The sequence below is a fragment of the Cyprinus carpio genome, chromosome B24, assembly GCF_018340385.1.
Source record: "Cyprinus carpio isolate SPL01 chromosome B24, ASM1834038v1, whole genome shotgun sequence".
Lineage (NCBI taxonomy): Eukaryota > Metazoa > Chordata > Actinopteri > Cypriniformes > Cyprinidae > Cyprinus > Cyprinus carpio.
In genome coordinates, this window is record NC_056620.1 from 9,212,385 (window position 1) to 9,237,699 (window position 25,315).

Consider the following 25,315-nt stretch of genomic DNA (forward strand, 5'->3'; position numbering starts at 1 on the left):
GCTCCCTCCCTCTTCCTCCCCATTGGACAAACCAGTGAGGAATTGTCCTGTAGAACAAAGCCTATAGTTGGGGGTGCTCTATTAAGGACTTTGACTAACATTCCACTCACAATGCTCTCTGGCGACCAACTTTTAATGACCCTGCACTTCTAAACATTTACTGTTTTGTGGGTCCGCCAACACAAACAAAAAAGGAACGTTCAGTGCTCACAAATGGAGCATCTTTATGGAGAGAACCCCTTCTAACTGCCTCAAGCTTTAAGAGAGTTGCACCATTATTTAGAACTGAATATTAATGAATGAGACCCAGCGTAAAGCAAACATTCACTCTGTTCTGTAGCCTTTCTACAGGCGTTCCTGTAGAGCATGGGCAATGCCGAGGTCATAGGTTGGATTCCAAGGGAAAAAATGTCACATATAGTAGGCCTATCGATAAGATTCATACACTAGCTTGAATTCAAATAATTTAGGATTAATTTAAATGGTTATGAGGATCACATTAATATATTTAATGTATGCTATGTTCCACTGAGGTACCTGAGATTCCAGAATGTACTTTTTGCATGCCACCAAACTGAAAAGAAGAAAGAAGAGGATTCTGAAATGAGGATGTTTGAAGCTCTGTAAGATCTGGGATGGAAATCGACCATTATTGTTTATATAACCAATATTGCTCTTAACAAAATGGCTGATAAGTGATGCAGAATTGATAACTTATTTTCTGACATATTACTTCATTCTGACATAGCATTAGACTACTACAGTAAAACCTAGGCTAAAAATGCTTTATTATTAAAGATAAAAACAAACAAAAATATTTTAAATGATGCCATTTTTAACGTTTGCTTTGGCCTGTTATGTTTCAAATTAATTTCTTACTTGAGAATGAAAAGTTGCTTTGTAAAAGTTTGAGTAATTTATACAAACAATAGGCTACATAAGTTTCATAGAGGGTTTGTTTATCTGCATAAATGTGAAACCTTTTATCAGTTTCTCTCTAGCCTCTATCTATAGCTCAGTGTGTGAAACTAAATCAAAATGTGTTTTCCCCAAATGTGCAGGTGCAGCCATGTGTTACCAAAGCAGATATTCGAGAGGAAGGTTGAGAAAAAGCTCTGATGTCTCTTACCTTACAATAATATGACGGAAAACGATCAAAGACGCCTGTAGCATGACATGTTTATCTGCGTTAAATCCTCTGAATCCTGACAACGAAACACACAATCAATGATCTTTCACGGCTGGTAACGTGAATACCGTTAAGCGTCCCCAACTGTCCTTCAGCGGCAGCTCACAATAAATAACGCTGATACCCCGAGTGTGTGTATGTGTGAGTGTGTGTGACCAGAGAGAGAGAGAGAGAGCGAGAGAGAGAGAGAATTTGGACTGAGCAATTCAAATGTTAGTTTATGAGTGAGCCGTTATACTCTATGAAAATGGTAGGGATCAATAACTAGTTCTTGTTCGGTTCTGTTTAGACAGTACCGGAACCGACCGATTTTAATGACGTTTGTGTGTATTTTCCGTCGTTGCGGACAGAAAACCGAACTAAAATACTCGTGCACTTCTATTATGCAGCACATCAACACCACTACTGAATCTACAGCGCCACCAGTGTGCTCCGATTCTTACACAGAATGACTCTTTTGAGCTGGTGACTTTTAATGAATCAAAAACATACGAGGCAAGTGTAGTTCGCTTTCCAAATGAATGAATCTTGTGAATACGTATTTTAGTGTATTAAAATAATGAGCTACATTACTAAATAATAATTTGGGTAAACTACTATTTTCACGATTCAGCGAATAACTCATTTATGAATCAGTCGATTTCAATTCGAACACATACTGAACCACAAATTATTATTTCCCTTCCTGTGTTAAAATGTAGGCTAGGCTTGTAAGACTTAAACCAAATGGCTAGACAAGTTGTAGGCAACACATTTTGAGTTTTGTTTTCATAAAATTAACAACCCTGCTGAAAAAAAAAAACAATAGACATCATAAATTTTTTAATGGTTTTACTGGTTATAATCGGACTTAATTTTAATTAATTTGGGACCCTTTGGGTTTCTAATTGGTCGCCTTCCATTGGTGGCTTGTTAAAACCAATAAATCTTAATGGAATAGGTGGTGTCCCAAAACACACAACAGAAAACCATTTTTTATTGGTTTTAATGGTTAAAAGTTGGAACCATTAAAAACCATTAAAATTTTCTGTGATGATTTCTATAGTTTTTTTTTTTCAGCAAGGAAATTGTGAATGAAATATGCTACCACATTTTGTTTAGTAGTTTAATTAATACCTATAGCATATCATGGTCTGTTTTTAAATAATTGCAATAAAATTTTCATTTTCTTAGGTTTCTGTGAACATTTTGAATGTTACTAATTATAGTAATTAATTTGTGATAGCTTTTGTATGATGCAATCTGGAAATTTCCCATCCTTTGAGACTGCTGGGGGAATCGTTCATGGAACTGAACCAGAGTCGATTCCGTATGATTCACATCCTTATCCATGACTCTGTAGAACATCAGTTACGCATCAAGACACTGAACAGCCAGATTACAGCATCTTTTAAGGGAGTGTAATGCCGGCTGGGGAAAGCCCAAAAATCATTCAAAAATAATGCCATATTCGCAAATGATTTTAAGAGACCTGTGTCATCGGAGCTCCAAAACCGAGTAAGTTACAGTACCAATGAGTAATTAACAATGTCATATTGTACGCAAGACAAACACCTAGAGCGACAAGCAGCAAATAACCTGGAGAATAAGGTGTTTAGGTTTACCTATATGGGGACTAGTCCGAAACCGCTTCCTTCCAGCAGAACCGGCTCATCAAAGTCGCCGCGTCACCGGTCCAAGCGAAACGCGTACATGCTTCCCGCACGGTATCAGACTGTCACATGAGCGGAGCGGTCAGTTCAACCCTCCCCTGCCTCCATCCAGCAAATCTCTGAATCCAGTCCAACACCGCCCCACCTCCCCAAATACACAGGATAGCCTGTTTAGATCATCGACTGGTCATCTGAAGGCAACAAGCAGCAGGTGGAGTGGTTTCAGACAGCTGATGATGGTGCGTGTCGGTCACCCCGGCTCTTTAAGACTGTATACGGCCACAGAATAATAATGAGCACATATTGCTGCAACAGCAAGAGAGCATTTGTTAACTAGGCTGAGAGGGTTATTAAGTCGCCGGTGTTTTAAGTGGAATTATCCAGCAAACGGATGACAGGATTGCCCTGAGGACCACAACAACATGCTTAAACACAGATCAGGGATATATATGTAGGAATGGAATAGAAACGTCTAGAAATTAGAGAATGCTGTGTTTCACTGTGAAAGCGAAACTACTTTGTTTGGCCTTACATGGCATTACAATATGTTAAGGGGCGTAACATTTCACTCACACGCTTGAGGTATTCGGCCAATCACAACGCACTGGATAGCTGGCCAATCAGAGCACACCTCGCTTTTCAGACTGATGAGCTTTGTAAAAATCGATGCGTTTCAGAAAGGTGGGGCATAGAGGAGAAACAATAATGTACCGTATGTGGAAAATAATGTGTTTTTTGAACCTTAAACCGCATAAACATTTCATTACACCAAATACACAAAATAATGTTCTTTTTAGCAGCATCATATGACACCTTTAAAATTAAATGGGTGAACAGGCTGCTGTGCGCGATATCAAAAATTAGGCTATACAACACACAAAATGCTTACTTCCTCACAGACGTCAGTAAAATATATAAAAATGACAAATAGGCTAAATTTAGGTCATAAATGACTTAATATTTTATGAGCTAAATATGGCTGGCTGAAACAAATTGAATTTGTACACATGGACAATACATAGTCTTATAAATGAAAATTAACAGCAAAAAAAATGCAACAAACATCAGTTTGTGAATCAAGATGTAAAACAGAATCAATGAATCTGTTTTTGAACTTGTTCATTGAAATGGATTGAATTGAATCTAACCGCCTCCTTCACTAAATTCTGTACATTTGATTACCAATTTTCTATTTTATTGAATGAGCAAAGGAGCAGTTTTTAACATTGTCTTGAGCAACAATAGACTGTGTCCTGATTTTAGACCGGAACAAAGAGACATTCTGCTCCACTTCTATGCTGTGGCATAACCCCTATTCGTACATTACAGAAACATGGAAATTTTCCATGGCCTGCATTGGTCCTAACCCTCACAACATGCTACCCTTCCTCTTATTACCACAGCACCATGGCATTGCTATCAGATTGGGGTCCTGGCGGGGTGGCTTATTCTCATTAGGTTGTACTCGTCCCAAGATCAGTCTTGCAGACAGGTAAGGAGCAAAGAGGCCTTATCTGCGCCAGCAGTAACAGTGCTGTATAGCTTAGGCAAAAAAGTGGTTAATTACTCATTCTGGACTGAAGCAAAGAAACACAAAGGCAGAAACCCAGAGTGCAATGACATGAAAGGTGATAGAAGATTTGTGTTCGGTAAGTGAAACAGGCATTCAGAACAGCCCTTCCCCCTACCCTATCACCTCCCTCCCTCTGTGACAAATGGGGGATCCAACTTCGTAATCCGGAGGCTTTGAGACTGTGGTTTAACCCCCCGGTTTCAGTAGTCGGTTGGTGGCAGGCTTAGCCATGACCAGGGTAAATCATTTACATGCCCATATAGGCCACCAGACTTCTCAAGCAAATCCAGTTATGGCACAAAGTGGATGTGTGCGACAGGCATCAAGGGATTTCATGCATACTTCAATGTAAAAACAATATAGTAATCTGTTATTTTGAGTGAAAAGGGGCGCAAAGACTAGTAGAGGGCAGTGAGTTTAAACACTAAAAATGACATCCATTAAAATGAGCTTAATTGTGTAGTATAGGAAGAGATGGCACTACAAGAAATGTTGGTTAAAAGTTGTTGATAATTACATAAAAACTGTTATTACTCCTATTGTTACTATAGTAAAAGTACTGAAAGAGATCAAACAAATAATGTGTATTTGACCAAGTAATAACAATAGGAATTGGTTCTATGACATATACCAGACAGCAGCAGCATCAAAAAAATCTGTGCACTTGTTGCCATTAGTAACGGAACGGTTGCTGTGGACACATGATTCTGATGTCTTTCATATGGAGGCATTACACCGGGGGTCAAACAGGGACTGTAAGCAACACCTTGAGTAAATGTTCATTCCACTCTATCAGATATTCAAGGGATTCACCGAACAGAGTGCTAAAATGAATCACAAACCATTTTGAATTGATTAAATGAAGTAGACTGTACTTTTTATGAGACATCACAGTGATTCAAGTTAATTTTCTCAGTGTCTCATTTGTCTACCTGTACATTCTGTAAGTGTTAAAGGGACAGTTCACCCAAAAAGGAAAACTGTTATTAATTACATGTTAATTACACTCAAGTCTTTCTGAAGACCTTCATTCATCTTCAGAACACAAATTAAGATATTTTTGATGAAATCCGAGAGCTTTCTGACCCTGCATAGACAGCAACGCAACTATCACCCAGAAAGGTAGTAAGGACATTGTTAAAATTGCCCATGTGACATCAGTGGTTCAACCACAATGTTATGAAGCTACGAGAATACTTTTATCATGCAAAGAAAACAATGAATGAAGGTCTTACGGGTTTGGAACGACATGAGGGTGAGTAATTAATTACAGAATTTTAATTTTTGGGTGAACTATTCCTTTAGGCATTTTTCTAGTTATATTTATATAATACTTGCCCATCCATTAGTGAGGGAAAAACAACATGATTTTTTTGTATGTAATAGGTTATACATGGTAATTTAAGGATAAAATTACCAGTAAGTCTTACTACCCTTCCATTATGAGAAAAACGCTCCCTCCGCAGGGCAGAAAGTGGTAGTGCATCAGAATCTAGAGATGTCTAGCATAACATAGGTGCAAGCTTGTTTAATTCTAGCTTTGGCAATATCTGTTGAAAAATTAACCTTTTTTTTTTTTAAGAAAAATCTTTCACTTTTTTTTAATGCATGACTGTTCAATATGTTTCTTGGGCTGTGTTTCACATTATGAATTTATTTTTTATTGACAAGTCGGACAAATATTTTATCTACAATGTAATAATTGACTAAAATTACTTAAATACATATTACATTAGCATCTGAAATTGGATGTTTCATCTCATACGACTCTTCTTCAATGTGGACATTTCGCCAGAGGCTTTCCGTTTGCGTGAAGATGTATCTTGAACTTTTTCTAGATCATCCATAGCTGCACCAGGAAGATAGTAAGCGTCCATTGAAGGAGAAGGCTCCTGAAAAAAAAGAAGCTATTTATATATCTATTAAAATCATACTTGTTGCCTCGACAACCATTTCAGATCTGAACAGAACACGCCATTACTGTGATGGATTTTCCACATTGTTGCTTCTGGTACTTTTAAATGTCAGGTGAAGGGCTGCACCATTTATCAACATCAAACTGAAATCACTCATGATTTTACATGTAAGCATCTCATAATCCAGTGTTTTCAGTGTCTCTGAGTTTGGGCTGCTTACAAAGTACATTTGGGAAAGCAACACATACTAAGCTTCAGAAACTTTTCAACAAAAAGAACGTCAGCAAAAGAGAAGCTTGATGGTTTATCCTTTGAAAATTAACAGTTGTACTGTAAAAAAAATATTTGTCTTGATGCTTTATTACAAAATGTTTTTTCAGATGTAATTTTTCAGTGAAATGTTACAACAGGAATATTTTTGTATTTTGTTAAATTCCTGTTTAATTTAGTAATACTGAAAAAATATTTTTTTCCTAAATACTTTGTAGTACAGCCGTTTTTACAGTTTTTTTTTAAATTTAGTGAAATACAAAAACAGTAATATTTAGGGGTATAAGAAGTGAAGGTATGGGATCCTTACTGTATTTGTAAAGATTTTCATATTTTCTCTACAGTAAAACTGTCTGGGAATAATTTAGAGACAATACATCTCTACATACATCGTAGAAAAGCCAAACTTGGTAGCATAGTATTTCTGAGAGAGAGATATATATATATATATATATATATATATATATATATAGGGCTGTCAAATGATTAATCACGATTAATCACATCCAAAATAAAAGTTTTGTTTACATAATATATGTATGTGTACAGGGTATATTTATTATGTATATATAAATACACACACATAAATTATATATTTAGAAAATATTTACATGTTTATACATTTATATATATTTATATTCTTATATTTTATATTATATATATATAAATATATTTAATATATAAACAACATATTTTTCTTAAATATATACATGCATGTGTGTGTATTTATATATACATAATAAATATACACAGTACACACACATATATTATGTAAACAAAACTTTTATTTTGGATGTGATTAATCGTGATTAATCATTTGACAGCCTAAATATATATATATATATATATATATATATATATATATATATATATATATATATATATATATATATATATATATATATATATATATACATACACACACACACACACATACACATATACATATATATACACATACATACATATACATACACACACACACACACACACATATATATATATCTATAAACTTTTTTTTTTTTTTAGTCCCCTTAGGCTGTTCATCCACTCTTCATTACATTGTTTGCAAAGCAGCTTTAGACAATGCTGGCAAAAGGATAACAGATCCTTTTAGGTCTCCGTTAAAATCTGTGTAAACTTTAATAGATTGACTCAAAATTCATAATAGTTTCATAAAGTTTAAAGTCTAATCTAATCTGAATCTAATCAGTTTGCATCTACAAATCTGTGATTATTTAATTTGTTATATATTCTAATGATACACATGAAAACATTCGTCAAGTTGTTAGACATAACTAATGTATTGCTGTCCAATATAATGAGGAAATAATATTATATTATTATATAATAATATCATATTATATTTGAAAAGACAAATGGCCTTTGACTAACTAAACTGTCTAAATGAGCGATTTGTACCTGGACCCCGATAACTGTTGCTTGCAACTATTTATTTTGTTTCAAATTTAAAATAATATTTACTTAAAATAAATAAGATTTTTACTGTGAAATAAATTAGTTTTATGAAGATGTTTTTTTTTTTTGTTATTTTTGTTTTTTATTTAACAATTTTGGCCAAATTGTGCATCCCTATAAACAAGCACAGCAAAACAGAAGCTGGAATAAATAAATAAATAAATAAATAAATAAATAAATAAATAAATAAATAAAAATCCCCCAAAACATGCTGCCCTAGTCAGGTGTCATCAGCTCTCACCTGCATGAGGTAATCAGCAATGTACTCTGGTTTTAGACATTTGACCCCCTGAGCTGCAGCTTCACTGACATCCACTCTGACATCACCTGGTTTTAACCGACTAAAATCCACAAACAGGTGAGTGGACTCTTTAAACAGCGAAGGAGAAGGGTCTGGCAACACCTATACAGGGACAGAGAGGGTTAATACAAGACAGAGTAACAACAGAGAGGTAAACAGAAATCACTGCCTGTAAGGTAACAGGAATCCAGGGTTATTTATGGATTCAGTGTGGAATCAAAAGAGAAGACGACAAAAACAACAGACCTTGGCTCCTCCAGACTGCAGCAGCCGTCTAAATCCAGCCTCTCTGGCCTGGTCAATATTCAGCATCACAGTCCAGCCCCCAAACGCACCCTGCACATCCAAAGCATTAGGTACTGCACCATGTACTTGCATGCTCATCTAAGCAAAACATAAGTATGTGTACCTCCTTGTTTGAGCCGCCTTGTAGTGTTTTCCTCCATCGCATGGCTGCCAGTGCCAGTCTCTTCTGCTGAGAGTTGATGGATGGCAGAGCATCCAGGATAGAGCTGCTGCCCCACTCGTACTGCTCCTCCTAATACACATACAGGATATGAACAACACCATCTTTTATCACTGAAAGACACCTATCACAGATGCAGACACATACCTCTATGAAGTGTCCTTCTGACCGACAGGCCTCCAGATACGAGCGATGAAGAATCCACTTGCCCGCTGCCATAGCGGCCAGATACTTCTCATTCCTCAGAGGATAACCAACAATCACATGAGTGCAGCTGGGATCAAAACTCTGTTTCTCCAGCACAACACCACCTGCAGATGTTCACATTCATGACACATCAAATAGAAAACACTTAGGTACGGATTACGACAACTGAATATATTAAAAATACAGATTAAAACAAGAATTGTTTCCTATTTTAATATATTTTCAAATGTAATTTATTCCTCTGATGGCAAAACTGAATTTTTAGCCATTACTCCAGCTGTTACTCCAGTCTTCAGTCTTGTGATGCTTCTGAAATCATTCTAATATGCTGATTTACTGCATTTCTTTTTATTATTATCAATGTATCAATGAATTATTAGCAATGTATAATGGTAAATTTGCAGAAACTTTAGAAGTATTTTTCATTGTTAGTTCATTTTAACTAATGTAGTAAATGAATGTTAACAAATGGATCCTTACTGTAACATATTACCATTTTTTTAAAGAAACTAATACTTTTATTCAAAAAGAATGCATTAAACTGATTAAAAGTGACAGTAAAGAAATATATTTAGTACACATAAAAAACAAACAAACATTCTATTCAAAGAATCCTTGAAAAAAAGTCACTGTTTCCACAAATGCATATTTAAAAGAAAAAAAAAAAAAACACTATACAAAATATATTAATAGGAAATGTTTCTTGAACAGCAAATTAGAATGATTTCTGAAGGATCATGTTACACTGGAGTAATGATGCTGAAAATACAGCTTTGATCACAGAAATCAAATAACACTTTAATATATAATCAAACAGAACATTCAAAGCAAAACATTCAGAACAACTCAAATTTTTTAACAGTAATGTATGTTCATTCAACTTTCATTTGACCCTTTTGCTTATTAATGAAATTACTAAAGACAAATTGTCAGTGATACAGAAAGACAGACAGATTATTGCAAGTCTGGGTGTGTGCTAGCGATTAGATCATGACAGCATTGTGGCTCATTCTAGAAGCCAAGTTTTGTCTGAATGATGATTAGATTCCCTGTTTTGGATCGCTGCATTTAAACTGAAAATTAAAGTACAGAATGACGCATTCTGTGTATGATAGAGTAAACAGTAATAGTAACAGTAAAAATCACAAACATGACACTTGTAAATTAAATAATTTTATATATGCTGATTTATTTATGTGTAATATGTTATTTTTTTTTCCAACAAATTATGAGCTTAAAGATTTTCTGAATTTTTTAATTTTTTGCAAAAGAACTTCATTATTGTTTATTTAATTCAAACAAATAAGAACTGTGCAAAAGTCTTAGGCCATTAGTATTTTCACCAAAAAAAGTTATTTGTTTTTTTTATATGTTGCTTTAGTGTGTCAGTAGAAAATAACAGTTGACACTTCCAAACATTCCTTTTGCCATTAATTGCAATAATCCAGTGAGATTTTTGTATGCACAAGGAGTCAGACAACAACCAGTGCTCCACCCAGAGATCTGATCTCATCATCATCCAGTCTGTCTGGGATTACAAAAAATGGAGACAGACTAAATCCAGAGGAACTGTGGCAACGTCTCAAAGATGCTACAAGAAACCCACCTACAAAGCTACAGCACTGTGAAAAGTTTTAGACACGTGTGTAAAAATGCTGTAAAGTGAGGGTGCTTTCAAAAAATAATGTCATAAATAGATTTATCAATTAACTAAATCAAATCAACATTTGGTGCGACCACACTTTGCATTTAAAACAGCTTTTGTCCTAGGTGCACTTGTGCATAGTTTTTCAGGTAGCTTTACAGGAAGGTTTCTTGTAGCATCTTGGAGACGTTGACACAGTTCCTCTGGATTGAGTCTGTCTCAGTTTTTCCTGTTTCTTCATGTAATCCCATGTAAACATACACATAATGCATGCATATAAACACGCATTTTTTTCCTTTTATACTTTAAGCACAGTACTTTAATTAACATGCTAATGAGAGCTTTCATGGTAAGATGGTGAAAAATAATTCCAAATTATGATGATTGTCTTTGACCACTGTGCTGATTTGTGCAGTTTTTTAGGTGTCCTACCACAAAAGCTAATTTTTAAAAACTGTGATCTTTTAATCTCAGGGCCCCTGCATTTTGTTCTATTCCATTACACTCTATGCTACCTGCTATTGCTTTTTGCTATATAGCTATTTTTGAACAAGCATTATGTGAAAGCTCTGAACAACACACGTCTGACTGGAATCTGACAACATGCCTAACTTTACAGATGGTCCATAAGACCAATTAGCTAATTGGTTGATTTTGAAATTATGTAATTTTACGCATCCCTAAATTAAATTCAGTGCAGTCAGGTACACTGACAGACACCATAAAAAGTACAAGAAATGGGAGGAACTGGGTTGCTTTGTGTACTAACCTAGCTCCTCTATGAGATGACTGTAGTCGATGCGTTCCTGTGGGTTCAATGAAGACAGCAAGAATCGTGGAGGATCCTTGACCTCCTCATCTTCAATCTGTTAAGGATAGATCCAGTTTGATCAAATTTGAATAAAATGAATTATAATTGCTATTCATTTAAAGTTCAGTTAATTTCAACACTTTGTTTCATTCATGAATGAATTAGCATTTTTAACATATTAGTTGAACGAATGGTTTAATGACTCACTCATAAAGGTAGCCACTTGCATAACAATCTAACCTGCACTGACTGACAGCCTGTTTACAACATGCAGAGACCCAGTGCTGATACTGGTCAAATATAAGCACTCTCGGAAAGCCTCATGTCCAATCAGATTTGAGAATCAGAACTAAGTTATATATATTTATCAATAAAACCACACAAGCTTATTTATATAGCAAAAAAATATATGGTTATCATAATCACAATATTAAGCCACTCAAAAGCAGCCAATCCTTCAGCGAGAGAGCCCTAGGTATGTGTACCTGTGGAAGGGCAGGGACTGCAGGTTTAGAGGTGGGGAAAGCAAGAGTGAATGCTTCAGGTGTGTCAGGGTTCTGTAGCTTATCAGCTGGAGGAGGGGTCACCATTGGCTTCAGCTGAGCATCGATGACTTCAAATGCAGCTGGGAAGGGTCAGAAGGGTTCAATCAGAACATTTATAATGCAATTTTACTTCTTTACACTAGGGGTCAAAAGGTTGAGGTAAGTATGTTTTTTTTTTTATTCAAAAAGAATGCATTTAGGGATGAAACGGTTGATAAACCATGATAAAAGTCCTGATGGTTAGTATAACCATTTCATATTTAATCATCATTGAAACTATTTTTAATGTTTATGAAAACAAAAAGCGCATAGTGCTGCTAATTTTATTTGTCATTTGTTGGAAAAATCAGCTTTACCCTTACAACTATAAATTACATTTGAAACTTTACTTAAGTTGAAAAGTCTGTAAACTGCATAGCATTTCCTCAATATTACTGTTTTTACTGTATTTATGATCAAATAAATGCAGACTTGGTGAGCATCACATTAAAAAAAATATTACAAAACCTAAACTTTTGAATTGAAGTGTGTCTGCAAAAGTAGGACAATTTTCTAAAAATGAAAAGCATTTTTCTCATACCCATTTCCACAAGCTCAGAGTCAGTCATAGAGTCCCTGGCTGTGTGGTCAGAGATGGGCGGTGGGACGATGGTTTCAGAGTGCTGGGAGGGGCTGCCAGGCCACAGCAGGTTATCAGCCAGTTTAGCTCTCTCCTCTCGTGCTGTAGGGTCATCCCACACGATCTGCTCACTCTGAGACGGCTCTGTGTTCAGGTCCACAGCTACTTGACGTGACATTCTGCCAAAACACAATCTTTTATCATGCAGTCTTAAAAACACAACTTTCACAATGGGAAAAAGTGAGGCAACAGCTTAATTATAACCAGCATATGATGCACATGAGTAAGATGTATCAGAAACAGACGCAAGAACATGTTCTATGTCTACATTCCCTAGTTAAAAACTAAAAACTGTGCTGTATTCTCAGATCCTACAAGCTTTGAGAGAGTGATGGGATCAGAGAGAGTACTCTAGCTAGTCTTGTTTTTATACCGTAGGGCCTCTAAAGTGCGGCTGCGCCTTCCCATTCGCCCCAGGCTGTCCGGGGTGTGGGGTGATTCTAGTCCCCCTGAGCCTGTTCTGGCCAACCGCGAAGAGCCTCGACGGCCGCTGGTCAGTTTAGTAGCAGACATGATCTCCTGAAGTTGCCTTTGAAGACTCTCTCTCATCTCAAGTGTCTCTGTGAGATCTGAGGGAGGGAGAAGATAAGGAAAAGGAATGAAGAGAGAAATCGAGCTGTGAATTGTGACTTTAGATTAGTCAGAGACAAACATAGAGATATTAAACATGAATCAAAGACACATCTTTGAAGATGACTCACTTCTTTCAGTGCTGACGATCTGATCTTTCTCAGGCTCTCCCACACTGACACTCTGAGGAGTTGAGATGTCTGTGATGCTGTCAACAGGACTAAGTTCAAAACAAAATTCAATGTATATTACAAGTTACAGCATATAAAAAAAAGGAAAAATGTATGGGTAGTGCAGTGCAAGGTATAAATCCCTCACCCTGGTCTCCTCATTCTCTGTAAACGGCCTGAGTCTGGTGCGGGGGGTGGAAAGAGGAGGTGACCTCTCAGTGCTATCTGCCACCTGACTCATGGTGAGGCTCATTTTGGGGTTGAATGTAAAAGGATACAGTGATTCTGACACATGCTTCTGCTCATCTGCACACTGAAAATAGAATGTACAATGGGATTTAGGCTACGTTTACACAACAAGGGTGTAGTCAAAAACAGAAACGTTTTCCCCTTGCGTTTTTAAAATGTTTCACGTATACACGACAACGTTTTCAAAACGATTCGTTTACACATATCCGCGAATACGGCCAAAAACGCTGTATTATGTATGCAAGGCCAGTAGTTGGCGCTGTCACCTTGTTAGTAAACTGTACCTGTAGGGAAGTGACGATTATATGATGTATATGATGCGTCTCTGCTGTTGGTTGTAATACTGGTGAAGTAAATCCACACTTTGCTGAAGAAGCGTTAGCAAACTCTTGAGCAGCAACAACAGTACTATATACTCCGCCATTGTTGTGTATGTTTGTTCACGCCTGCCTTTAAAATCCACACGTACTGCGCATGTCTACATACCTAACACGTACTACGCACGCACATGACATCACCATTTTCAAAGATTCCCGTATTGGGTGTTTACACGGAAACGATAACAGTGCCGTTTTCAAAAACTTGCACTTTGAAACCCGTTTTCAAAAATATTCGTTTTCAGTCCCCAAAACGCCTTTGTCGTGTAAACAAACAATCAAAACGAATAAAAAGTTTCCTGTTTTTTGCTGAAAACATAGTGCAAACAGCCCCTTAAACCCCCAACTTTTCACTATGCTTTGAGGTCAATTTTATGTACTAATAAAACAGTTCACATCTTTGTTACATGTTCAGATAATAAATATAATATGAACTACAAGTTTGTTTGTTTTTAAACTTGATTGATTAAAAGAAGCTGTGTTTCCAATGCAGATTTACGCAAAACATTAGCATTATTTTATAAATGTCGAAAAGTATTGCGAAATTTGCATTAACCTATGTTACGCGACAAAATCATTTTTTTTCCCTTTCATAACAAGTCATGGTGACGGATTTTGGTAGGGTTATGTATATCACCGTCACTGCACTAACCATTATATTTAAATCAAAGCCTCTTCTGATACATGCCACACGTGGCACAGCTTGATATAAACACAAACATTGACTAGAGTGGCCCTGATCAGCTCCGGTAGTTCTGTCGGAGCCATGACGCACCGCAGACATGCGCAGTGTAAATTGTCTAAGAAGTAATGGCAAGGAAGCCCCTTATACTTGAGAGTGGCCACGTATGAAGTGTTTCTTGGAGGTTATAGTCCACTGAAGAATAATCATATGACTTTTTTACGTAAGCCATGTGACCTGTAAATGCGAAAAAATTCCTATTCCTTTTTCAAGCTGCCTTAAAAACTACCTTATGCGAGCATGAAAAAATTTCCGCGATATATGGCCATTTTTGCGTAATTTATGCGTTTCCATTATTTTCGATTCGCAGTTTCAATTTGTGCAATTTTAAGGGTAATGGAAATGCAGCTAATAATAGTAAAGGCATTATTATGTTACAAAAGATTTGTTTTTCAAATAAATGCTGTTCTTATTAATCAAAGAATCCTGAATAACTGCATCACAGATTCCACAAAAATATTAAGCATTAATACTTGAACTTCTATGCGTAAATTCAGAATTAACACATTACGAATTTACACAGACGCCCTGTTTTGTGAGATATGCATTTAGATGCGTACGTACAGCCTGTAGCCAGTGTTGTGACACTATATGCAGTCCTCTCTCTTTGACAGCTTTGTATTCCTTACTGTTGTCTCCTACTTTACCCTGGTAGATGTAGTGAGTGACCGAGTCATCACATGACCACCTATAAGAGAGAAAATGCATTAAACTCCACCACTTTGGCTAAAAACAAATCTGTATTTCCTATCAACATCTCAGATGGTATTATTATTTTTAGACAGACTCACTGAAAATGAGAGAGATTTGGCATATACCTGAAGTCTGCACCTAGAGAGGCGGCCACTGCATTGAGTTCACTCTGTTTTTTGCTTAATTTCTTGCTTACACACACCACCACCCCACTAAGAGGAGCTGCAGCCTTCTGCTCCACCTGCAAGACACAGACACACCTGTATATATCTGTATACACACAGAGGTTGTGTGTGTATCAGAGTGTGAGTGTGTGTATGTGTACCTCAGGTTCAGGCTCTTTTCCGAGTTGTGGACTGGCAGTCATGGCTGCGAGACTCGTGACATGGCTCCGGTTGCTGTTGGCAACTGCAGCTTTAAGGTTCCTCTCAATGACCTCCGACAGAGGAGTCTCAGCCCCCTTACCTTGCTGAGACTTATTACCAGGAGTCTGCAAATGGTCAAACACATCCTACAACACAGACATACCACCATATTACAAAACTTTATTTAGTTTTATCTTAATCATTTTGCACTTTTCTCTGACCATTAGAATAAAAATAATACTGAAACAGTATGGGTTAATGTTTCTAACGTGTTTTTTTTTTTTCTGAACTTAAAATTAGATCCCTTCCCATGTCCAACTCACCTTTGTGTTAAATGAGGGTCCGAAGAGTTTGTCTCTGCTCAGGAACCGAGAGGGAGTGTCTAGTTGGAGGGAAGAGTCTTTCTGCAGGGCTCCTTTGGCCTCCTCCTGTCCTGGTGTTGCAACATCGGCCTCCTCCTCCTCTCCCTGTCTTAGCTTCCTGACTGCTGAGCGGACAGAGCGGCTCTGAAAGCGAGCCGTGTCCAGAGGGGTGATGGCAGCACTATTTTGTGGCCCCAGCAGTGGTAGCTCTGGAGAGCGCTGAAGGAGGTGCAGTGGTGGCGGGTCTTTCTGAGACGCTCCGACAAAACTGTCCTCAGTTCTCTCTATATAAAATCACAGAGAAAGAGTGATATTTGGTGTCCAAGTGGTATAACATTGTATTAAGTCAGTCAAAATTGAATTTCAGGCTTAAAATCTGATCTCCATCATAGCAGGTTGTTAATTAGTCACAAACAAATTCATTATAATTCTACTTCTGACTAACCTGGAGAGGGTGACAGGTCAACCAGGTATCGTCCTTCATCAGCACGCTTCCCTGTTCTGGCAGACTCTAAAACCCAGCGGATTGTGACTGCAGGTAGACCCCATTTCTGAGCCGCCTGGTACTTAGTGCCTTCAGGAGTCTGGAGTACCAAATGAGTGCTGGCCAGCATTCCTTTTCTCTGATTAGCAGTCCGCACAAAGTAATCCTGAACACTGCAGACAGACGTGTAGGGCAAGAGAAATAAAAAAAATATTAGATTAGCTCTGAGAAAAGGAAATTTATAAAAAAATTAAATAAAAATTGTAAACGCTTATAATTCTGAATACTAAAATTGCAGCTGTGCTTTAAAATGCTATTTTAAAAACTCTTAGGTTTGATGTAAGGCAGAGTTTCTGCAGGATTTGTGAAGGCAAATTCAAGACTTTAAGACCATGTAAAGAAAACTTTTGTAATAAATGGAAGTGGACACACAGAAATCCATCAGAATGAAATGAATTTATGATTAAAACAATTATCTGCCAGTGGGGTTAGAAAAATTACATTTTCAAAAGAAAAACAAGCATATTTTTCTGATCCTATTGGCAGATATTTGTTGTTGTTTTAAAGAGGTCATGAACTGCCTTTTTTATTATTTTGTACTGTTCTCTGAGGTCCTTTTATCATGTTATCAAAAATTTTACATCAAAAAAACAATTTAGAAGTAATAGGCTAAGGACCAAGTTCTTACTGCCGCAGTCTGGCACTTCATTAAAAATAAAGTTCATCCACTATTTCCTAATGTTGGGATCAGAAGGAAGGCAATGCAAAGACTGTGTTTTTCCACAACTTGGCACTGCACAGTGTCTTGTTCGGAGTGATATAAGCTGTTTTTAGACTAAAAAGAAAGTTTTGAGTTCTGAAACTTACAGAATGTTTTTATAGTACAATGACCTCTTATATGTCAAAATATCAAGGGAATTAAGGTTTCTCAGTTCATGACCCCTTTAAAGATAAGCTTACTTCATCTTGTTAAGAAAAAGACTTATGTTCATTTTGCATTTCAAGTAAATGTATCTTGATGTAAGGATGTTTAGATATTTGTACTGGAAAACAAGACAAAAATACTGAGGAAGACAAAAAACTTGAAACTACCTAGAAGGTGAGAACTGTGAGCAAAAGGTCTTACCTCGCTCCTAGGTGTTTGGCAAGCTGAATGAGAGACTCTCGCTCAGCTCCAGTGAACTGACTGACGGAGAGCACACAGTCTTTGAGAGGAGAGAAGCCTTCTCTCACTGCTACTGGAGTGAACAGAGGATGAGAGGGTAGTGGCAAAACACACTGCTGCTCCACACACATGGCCTGAACACATACACACAAGCACAGCCCATTAGTTATAAATAAACATCACAAAAAGTATCCTGCCTGTGCATAGACAAACGTATCTTTCTTACCAGCCAGGTATCTGTTGCAACCTCATCTACTGTGGCCTCCACATCACAGCCCAGCAGTGGTACGATGGCATAATGCGCCACAGCTCTGGAGCGGCCAACCAAGATCTTCCCAGCGTTTTCCATGACTAGCTCTGAGAGCTGTGCTTCAGCCTCAGCTCCAAAACCAACCAAGATAAAACGCTTTCCTGTAAAAAGGCCACCCACTGAGGTTTCAACCAAGGTGGAGTCTTTCCCTGCAGATGGAGGCTCTGGAAGCAAAACGCTCTGCCTGCTGCTCGTACTATTAGAGGCCTGAGGATGCTCCACTATGGGAAAGACAGGCAGGGAAGAATAAGGGAGACAGACAGGTGTAGACAGAGGAGGGTTTAAATATTTATCAACTTACCCACAGTCTGGTCATTCTCCATGTACTGTGATAGCAGGTCTTCCTCTGCTCTGGCTTGTCGGCCTGGACTAGGGGCAGGAGGGGGAGCTACAGAGGGTCTGGAGGCACGGAGGGCAGCTTTGTGAGGAGCAGGCATATCAACAGCGGCTGGGGCAGGCGGCAGAAAGGAGGGGTGAAAGTAGCCATCCTCTGGAAGCAAGGAGCCACGGGAGAAACTGTCCAGCAACCACTGCACGGTCACTATATGGGGTCTGAGGAGAAGAATACATGTCTAAGTCTATGGTAATTCACAAATGACCTCAAACGCCACACACAGTGCTTCCTTTAGATTGGCAGGTTTGAGTGCAGGAAAATACAGTTTATGCATTCAGCAAATTGATTTTGTGTTGGGCGATGGACCTTGTTTGGATACCAAATACTACATGGCCAATCTGGAGCCATCTCCATTCATGTCACCCATCCACGTTTGTACAAGTATCTTCAAGTTCCTGTGATCACAAACGCCTGTCTGGTCAGGTTTGGTGAGGCTTAGTTTCTCCAAACGAGACGGTGATAAATGAAAGATGTTAACAATAAATGTGGCAACAATTCCTATTTCAAATCGAGTGCGTGCAGATGAGGAGTTAATGCACCCGCAGGATTTATTCTTTCCCCTGTCTCCGCTTTGCAAGCCTCCGATGGCTGCACGTGCACCTTCCCAAACGGACGAGGCTTTTTTCAATGAACCGTGTCTACACCGGATGCGACACCGCGTCGCAACAGGTTTGTCTAGTGTCTACACAGGACATTTGAACTGTGTCAGAACCTCATAAATAGGATGAGGCAGTTTACTGTCGGGGATTTGTCATGTTGTGTAGTGCTGCATCCAGTGTAGCATCACCGATTGATTATAATGAATTCTATAGTATTGTGTTGTGTCGCGCCCATAGTCCCGCCGCGCCACGCCACTCGTGTCTTGCAGACAAGGTGTATTTAACTTTCTTATTTAGGCTATTTTCTTGTTTAACTGTATTATTTCTTTGGTATTTATTTTAGTGTTTTGCAGGCTGCATGTTCACTGACGGAAGTGCTTAAATAAACACGCACGTTTGTTAATAGATGATTGAGCCTCATTTATTATAGTATATGTATTTACTGATTTATATATATACACACACACACACACTCACACACTTTTATACATAAATTATATATAAATTTAATATTAATTATATATGCATCAACACACCACCACCGGCGGTAGTTGGTCCATTACCACCGCAATGGTAAAAATCTGCCACCCTCACAGCCCTAGCAAATAGTTTTGAAAACGTTGTCGTGTATACGTGCAACTTAAAAAACGCAAGGGAAAAACTTTTCTGTTTTTGACTACATCGTTGTCGTGTAAACGTAGCCTTACTATGCGTTCACACCGCTGCTGTCAAGAGCGTCAAAAATCGCTCTGGCCGCCCTGCTAACAATGCTGTAGAAAGATTCCTCTCAAGCGGTGGACTTCTATGTTCTGATTGGTTGCCGCCAAACCACGTCATAACTCATTACCATAAAGTTGCCCTGATTTCAACTCTCCTCGACACCCTTAACATCCAAGTCGCGCCGCACTGCGCCACTGCTCGCCGCCAGCTCACATTGAAATGAATGACTTCCGGCAACTTTGACTCTCTCGACGGCAGCGTAGTGAATGCACGGTTAGACTGACCTGTGAGTGGCTTTGTCAAGGAAGACTTTGACCCCCTGGTCTGGTTCACCCATCACTATATGTGTCAGCTCTTGGCTGGGCTGGTTGTAGCGCAGCCCTCCGGCAGAGTTCACCATCCGCCGCAGTTTCTCCACTTTCTTTCCTAATACGCCACATAGATATAACTACAAGTCAAAAAGAAAATGAAAAAATGTCAATGATAGAAGATTTTTTTCCTTCCAGATTCAACGATTAAATTCACAAAAATGCAAAAAGATATCAATTAGGATATCACTAAACAATGTCCCAAATGCACCACTTAAAATTGTTCAAGAAATGTTTAAGACAAACTAACCTTACAGCCATCCAACAGGTCATCAACTCGACAAACAGTGATATCAAATGAGTCAACTGGATCAGGACTCTCTATGTGGCTGATTCCTGCTGTGGTGAGGGCTGTTTCATTAACATTCATACTGATATTGGAAATATGGCTCAATCCCAGAAGTGAGGGACCTTCTGTACAAACAAATGACAGAGAAATATACACCTGTAAATTTAATAAATCAGACATCGAAACTGGTCATAATTATAATATATTCAGGTAATATGTTTTATGAAATATATAAAAATTATAACCCTATCTTGTCTAGAGTCAATATACACACTAGCTTTCAAAAGTTTGGAGTCGGGTAAGATTAAAAAAAAATTATTTGAAATACATCTCTTGTGATTTACAAGGCTGCATTTATTTGATCAAAAATACAGTAAAACAGTAATATTGTGAAATATTTTTACAATGTAAAATAAATTTGTTTTTAATGTATTTATTCCTGTGATAGAAAAACTGCAATTTTTGCAGTCATTACTCCTTCAGTGTATATATATAAACATTTGTAACAATATATCAATTTAAAGCGTTGTTGTGTTAATTTCTTTTCAAAAATAAATTCTTTCCGTACAACACAAATGGTGCCTCAAGCTGAACGATAAAACAGTGTTTTACTCACCCTCTTTGCTCCTGTTAGGTCCTGTAGGAGTGGAGGTGTTGGGTCTGCCTGGCTTCTCCTCCGCTCTCTTCTTTCCACGCTCCACGGCATACCTGCTCTCATCCTGGCAGAAGCCCTTCTCGATGCTGTCAAACAGCCAGTGCAGGGACACACAGTATACGTTCCATTTACGGGCAAACTCATATTTCTGACCTGAAATGCAACCCATAAAATGAAGTGAAGAACATGCTAGGACTATGTCCGAAAACATACTGATGAAGTCACAGATTATGGGGTCACCTGTGGGTTCACTGGCAATAAGGTGAGTACACTCATTCATCTTGAGCTGCCCTGTGTAATTGCCTCCATTCTGGTCACACAACCTCTGAACCTCTTTACGCTCCACAGTAGAGAGTCCCGTCACACACACCGTACAGCCTTTCAGGACTGGACACTGATAGTCCTCCGTATTCAGTTCAGAGTGATGGAAAACACTGTGGGGAAAGAAAAAAATAAAAAGATTGTGAAGGGTTTTTTAATCTGGTACACAAGTCATCAGAGAAGAGATGTTGTGAAAGGAAGAGAAGTTATTTTGTTAAAACATTACAAGGGCATGTGAATTCAAAAAAAAAAAAAAAAAAAAGATGTGTATTGATAAATTGTTTATAACAACACAGCAATACTCCATAAAATGTTGAGCTGTCAATTTTTGACTTATCCCATGGTGACTTTAACCATGTAGACTTTACCTATCCTGAGACTTTTCCCAGCATGCTTTCACCCAGCTGGGCAAAAGAATGGGCTTCCCAAGGCTTGCGGCCACCAGGTATTTCTTACTCCCCACTTCACCTGCCACCAGGTGAGTAACAGACACATTGAGATCACGGTAGACCCGTCCACCCATCAGCTGGACAAGATCCATCACTTCACTCTACAAGAACAACAAAACAGCCACTAATTTGTCGTGTAGATCTGCACATACAGATGTAATTATTTCACTATTTCAATGACACTTTATAAACTCTGTAAGCAAAGATGGAGAAAATAAACAATTATATATTAGACTTAATAATCAATGTTTTTTCCTTACCCGTGCCTCTTTGTCAAGGTTGGTGCAGGAGATAGTGACATCAGCCATGGCCATATTGTACACAGGCTGCTCTGCTTTGGGCACACATCTCTGCTTCTGCAGACAAAACAGCACTACCAGAGGACTCACGATCCTGCATCCCAGCTGCAAATATGACAAACACACAGTTTTGCAAGATTATTAACATTGTAAGATTACTGACAGTAACATTTATAATGTTACAAAAAAATTCTGTTTCAAATAAATGCCGTAAAAAAAAAAAAAACTCAATTACACCAAACCTTTAAGGTTAAAAAATAAAAAAACAAGAGTGCAGGTATTAAAACTTAAGTTATACATCACTCTCAGCTTTTTTGTAAATAACGCAGAGATTAGTGATGTACCAAAATATTGACAACCAAGAATATCTTGAAAAATAAGTTTTGGAAGGCCAAAATTATTTACTAAAACAGTAATGTTTAATGTTTTAATGTTTAATGATTAGTGTTTCACTGATTACACATTTTGATTGTGTCAGTGTTTATTTTGTGAACATGAGTTAGATAAACTACCAGTCAAAAGTTTTTGGACAGTAAGATTTTTACTGTTTTGTTTTTTTTTATAATTCTATTTTGCTCACCAAGCCTGCATTTACTGTTATTATATTTGAATATTTAAAAATGTAATTTACTCCTGTGATCAAAGCAAAATTTTCGGCATCATTACTTCAGTGTCACAAGATCCTTCAGAAATCATTCTAATATGCTGATTTGCTGTTCAAGAAACATTTTTATTATTATTTCAAAATACTGAGTACATTTTTTTTTCCAGGATTTTTTGATGAACAGAAAGATCCAAATATCAGCATTTATCTGAAATAAAAAGCTTTTATAACATTATACACTGACTATACCATTCAAAAGCTTGGAGTCAGTATATTTAAATCGTTAAATATTTATTATGAAATTATAGAAATTAATATTTCTATTTAGCAAGTATGCATTAAATTGATCAAAAGTGATGATAAAGACATTAATAATGTTACAAAAATATTTCTATTTCAGATAAATGCTGTTCTTCTGAACTTTCTATTCATCAAAGAAACCTAAATAAAATTCTACTCAGCTTTTTTCAATAGTTTTTTGAGCAGAATATAAGAACGATTTCTGAAGGATCGTGTGACTGGAGTAATGACGCTAAAACACAGCTTTGAAATCACAGGAATACATTACATTTTTAAATATATTCAGAAATAGAAATCTGTTATTTTAAATAGTAAAAATATCTCACAATATTACTGATTTTGCATCACACAAATGCAGGCTTGGTAAGCAGAAGAGAAAAAAAAAACCAGCACTTCAGCACACAACATGTCAGCACTTCACCTTGACCAAAAATAACTCTAGAGTAGCAATATCTAAAATTTGTTCAGAAGAACTGAAGAACTACGACTGGTTTATCACCCAAGAGCACGTCTCTTTGAACAGTATACAGAGTTAAATTACCAGAATATAATAAGAGAGACTTTCTCTGTTTCCTGCTAAATGAAAACTTTAAATTAGGTTTTGGTGTCTCGAGTCTGTAATAAATTCTTTTAAGTCAATAAATTCATTTCTAAAGTTTATCACTAATCAAGACCATAAAAACATACACATTTTATGTAAATACAATAAGGAATACGGAATTATATTTTCTCTGGATGGAATGGAATTAAAGTGGCCAACTGCTTATCACTGCAAAAAGTGAAACGTCACACAAACGCACCCTCCTGCAGCGGTCAAAGGCACTGCTGGTGAAGTCACTGAAAACAAACAGGGACTTGTCATTGTGGTCCAGCTCTAGCACGGCTTCCTCATCCAGTGTCTGCACATATTTCTCCGACTGCAGTTCTACTATTGCCTGAAGACGAGTAAATGATTATATGAACAAAAGACATCAAGTAGTACTATTAAGGTTCAAAGGATATTATAAGATATAAGAAGCATTTAATGACAGATGTTAACAAGAATGACACATTATGATCACCTTATAGGCCTGGAGAGCCAGATCACTCTTTTGTCCATTGCGTTCAACAAATTTCACAATGTATGCCTCCTTGCTGCCTTCTGACATGGTGGCATATAATCTACATCACGTGGAAACAAACGTGCATGGATTTAATATCATCAAGCAATGTAAACATCTGCTAATCATTAGTATCCCGTTCTCTCATAGTGTTATTCTCTAATCTAATACTATCCTGTATATTCTATTTTGTATTAGGTTTAACAAAGTAAATAGTAATTTAATACAAAAATCGGGCAAAAACATAACACTTATAATGCACAATTATCGACTTCTCACTGGAGGCTGTTTTGATTATCTCATAAACAAGGCCAACAAGACATCAACATAGTATCAAAAATGTTGCACAGCTCTAAAACCGTGTAATCTATCGGGTGTCTTTTTTTAATTTATTAAAATAAAACAACCTAAACAAACACTCATGATAACAAATGAAGACTTACCGCGAGACCGAGCAGAATATTGATTATGAGGATTAAAACTAATTTCTAAAAGACTTTGATCTCATTTCAACTTAGTTTTTATCATTTCGTCACAGACACACATAGAAACATCGTGTTTAAGACAGCAGGATCATTATTAAATTACTAATCTGTCAGTATTTTATTTTGAAAATTCGCGTGAAGCCAGTCATTCGCGCCCTCAGCTCGGAAAATAGCTTCCGCTTCACTTCTGGTTCTGAAACGAGAGAAACAAATTATTAAAATATATGACCGCCACCCACCGGACTGGAGGAGTGTAGTGTCAGAAATGAACTAGTTAAATTCGCCTATTATTTTTACTCCAGGTGTTTTTAGAAGTGAGAGGAAAACATGTAATTATTTTCCAGAAACTAACAGCGTTTTTTAAGCTGTTACTATAGTTACATGTTCATTCTAGCGGCGCGCGATTCTCAATGAAGTTGTTCTTCTGAATCGAATCTTAAAACTGATTTGTTCACATGCAAACATGCTTAGTATTGTAAATAAATTGTAGTATCGTTAAATTTAAATTATAT

At 37.2% G+C, this 25,315-nt stretch overlaps 2 protein-coding genes across 6 annotated transcripts in view; both read right to left on the reverse strand.

The window, feature by feature from the left end:
• Positions 1-3,088, reverse strand: part of LOC109052852 (transmembrane protein 108-like) — a 66,585-nt gene extending 63,497 nt beyond the window's left edge. The window contains exons 1-3 of one of the 5 annotated variants that reach the window (XM_042751800.1): positions 2,794-3,088; positions 1,130-1,205; positions 538-574 (exon numbers count right to left, since the gene is read on the reverse strand). In XM_042751800.1, coding sequence (XP_042607734.1) covers positions 538-565 — 28 coding nt within the window. In that variant the 5' untranslated portion in view covers positions 566-574; positions 1,130-1,205; positions 2,794-3,088. Of the gene's footprint in view, positions 1-537; positions 575-1,129; positions 1,618-2,793 lie in introns of those variants that run through there. The other 4 variants (XM_042751802.1, XM_042751799.1, XM_042751803.1 and 1 more) reach the window with 4 other exon arrangements.
• A 2,960-nt stretch (positions 3,089-6,048) lies between these two features.
• LOC109104358 (DNA topoisomerase 2-binding protein 1-A-like) lies at positions 6,049-25,254 on the reverse strand. Its single transcript, XM_042752352.1, has 28 exons — positions 24,762-25,254; positions 24,280-24,379; positions 24,019-24,153; positions 22,276-22,419; positions 21,935-22,116; positions 21,486-21,679; positions 21,207-21,398; positions 20,552-20,715; positions 20,218-20,381; positions 18,522-18,772; positions 18,137-18,441; positions 17,872-18,044; positions 16,707-16,918; positions 16,223-16,545; positions 15,860-16,045; positions 15,660-15,775; positions 15,406-15,529; positions 13,622-13,786; positions 13,435-13,528; positions 13,107-13,302; positions 12,635-12,852; positions 11,995-12,134; positions 11,468-11,564; positions 8,994-9,157; positions 8,790-8,918; positions 8,627-8,716; positions 8,321-8,482; positions 6,049-6,306 (listed from the first exon to the last, which is right to left on the reverse strand). Exons 2-28 carry the CDS (start codon positions 24,364-24,366, stop codon positions 6,169-6,171), a joined length of 4,545 nt encoding a protein of 1,514 aa, XP_042608286.1. The 5' UTR covers positions 24,367-24,379; positions 24,762-25,254; the 3' UTR covers positions 6,049-6,168.
• Between the last annotated feature and the right edge of the window lie 61 nt (positions 25,255-25,315).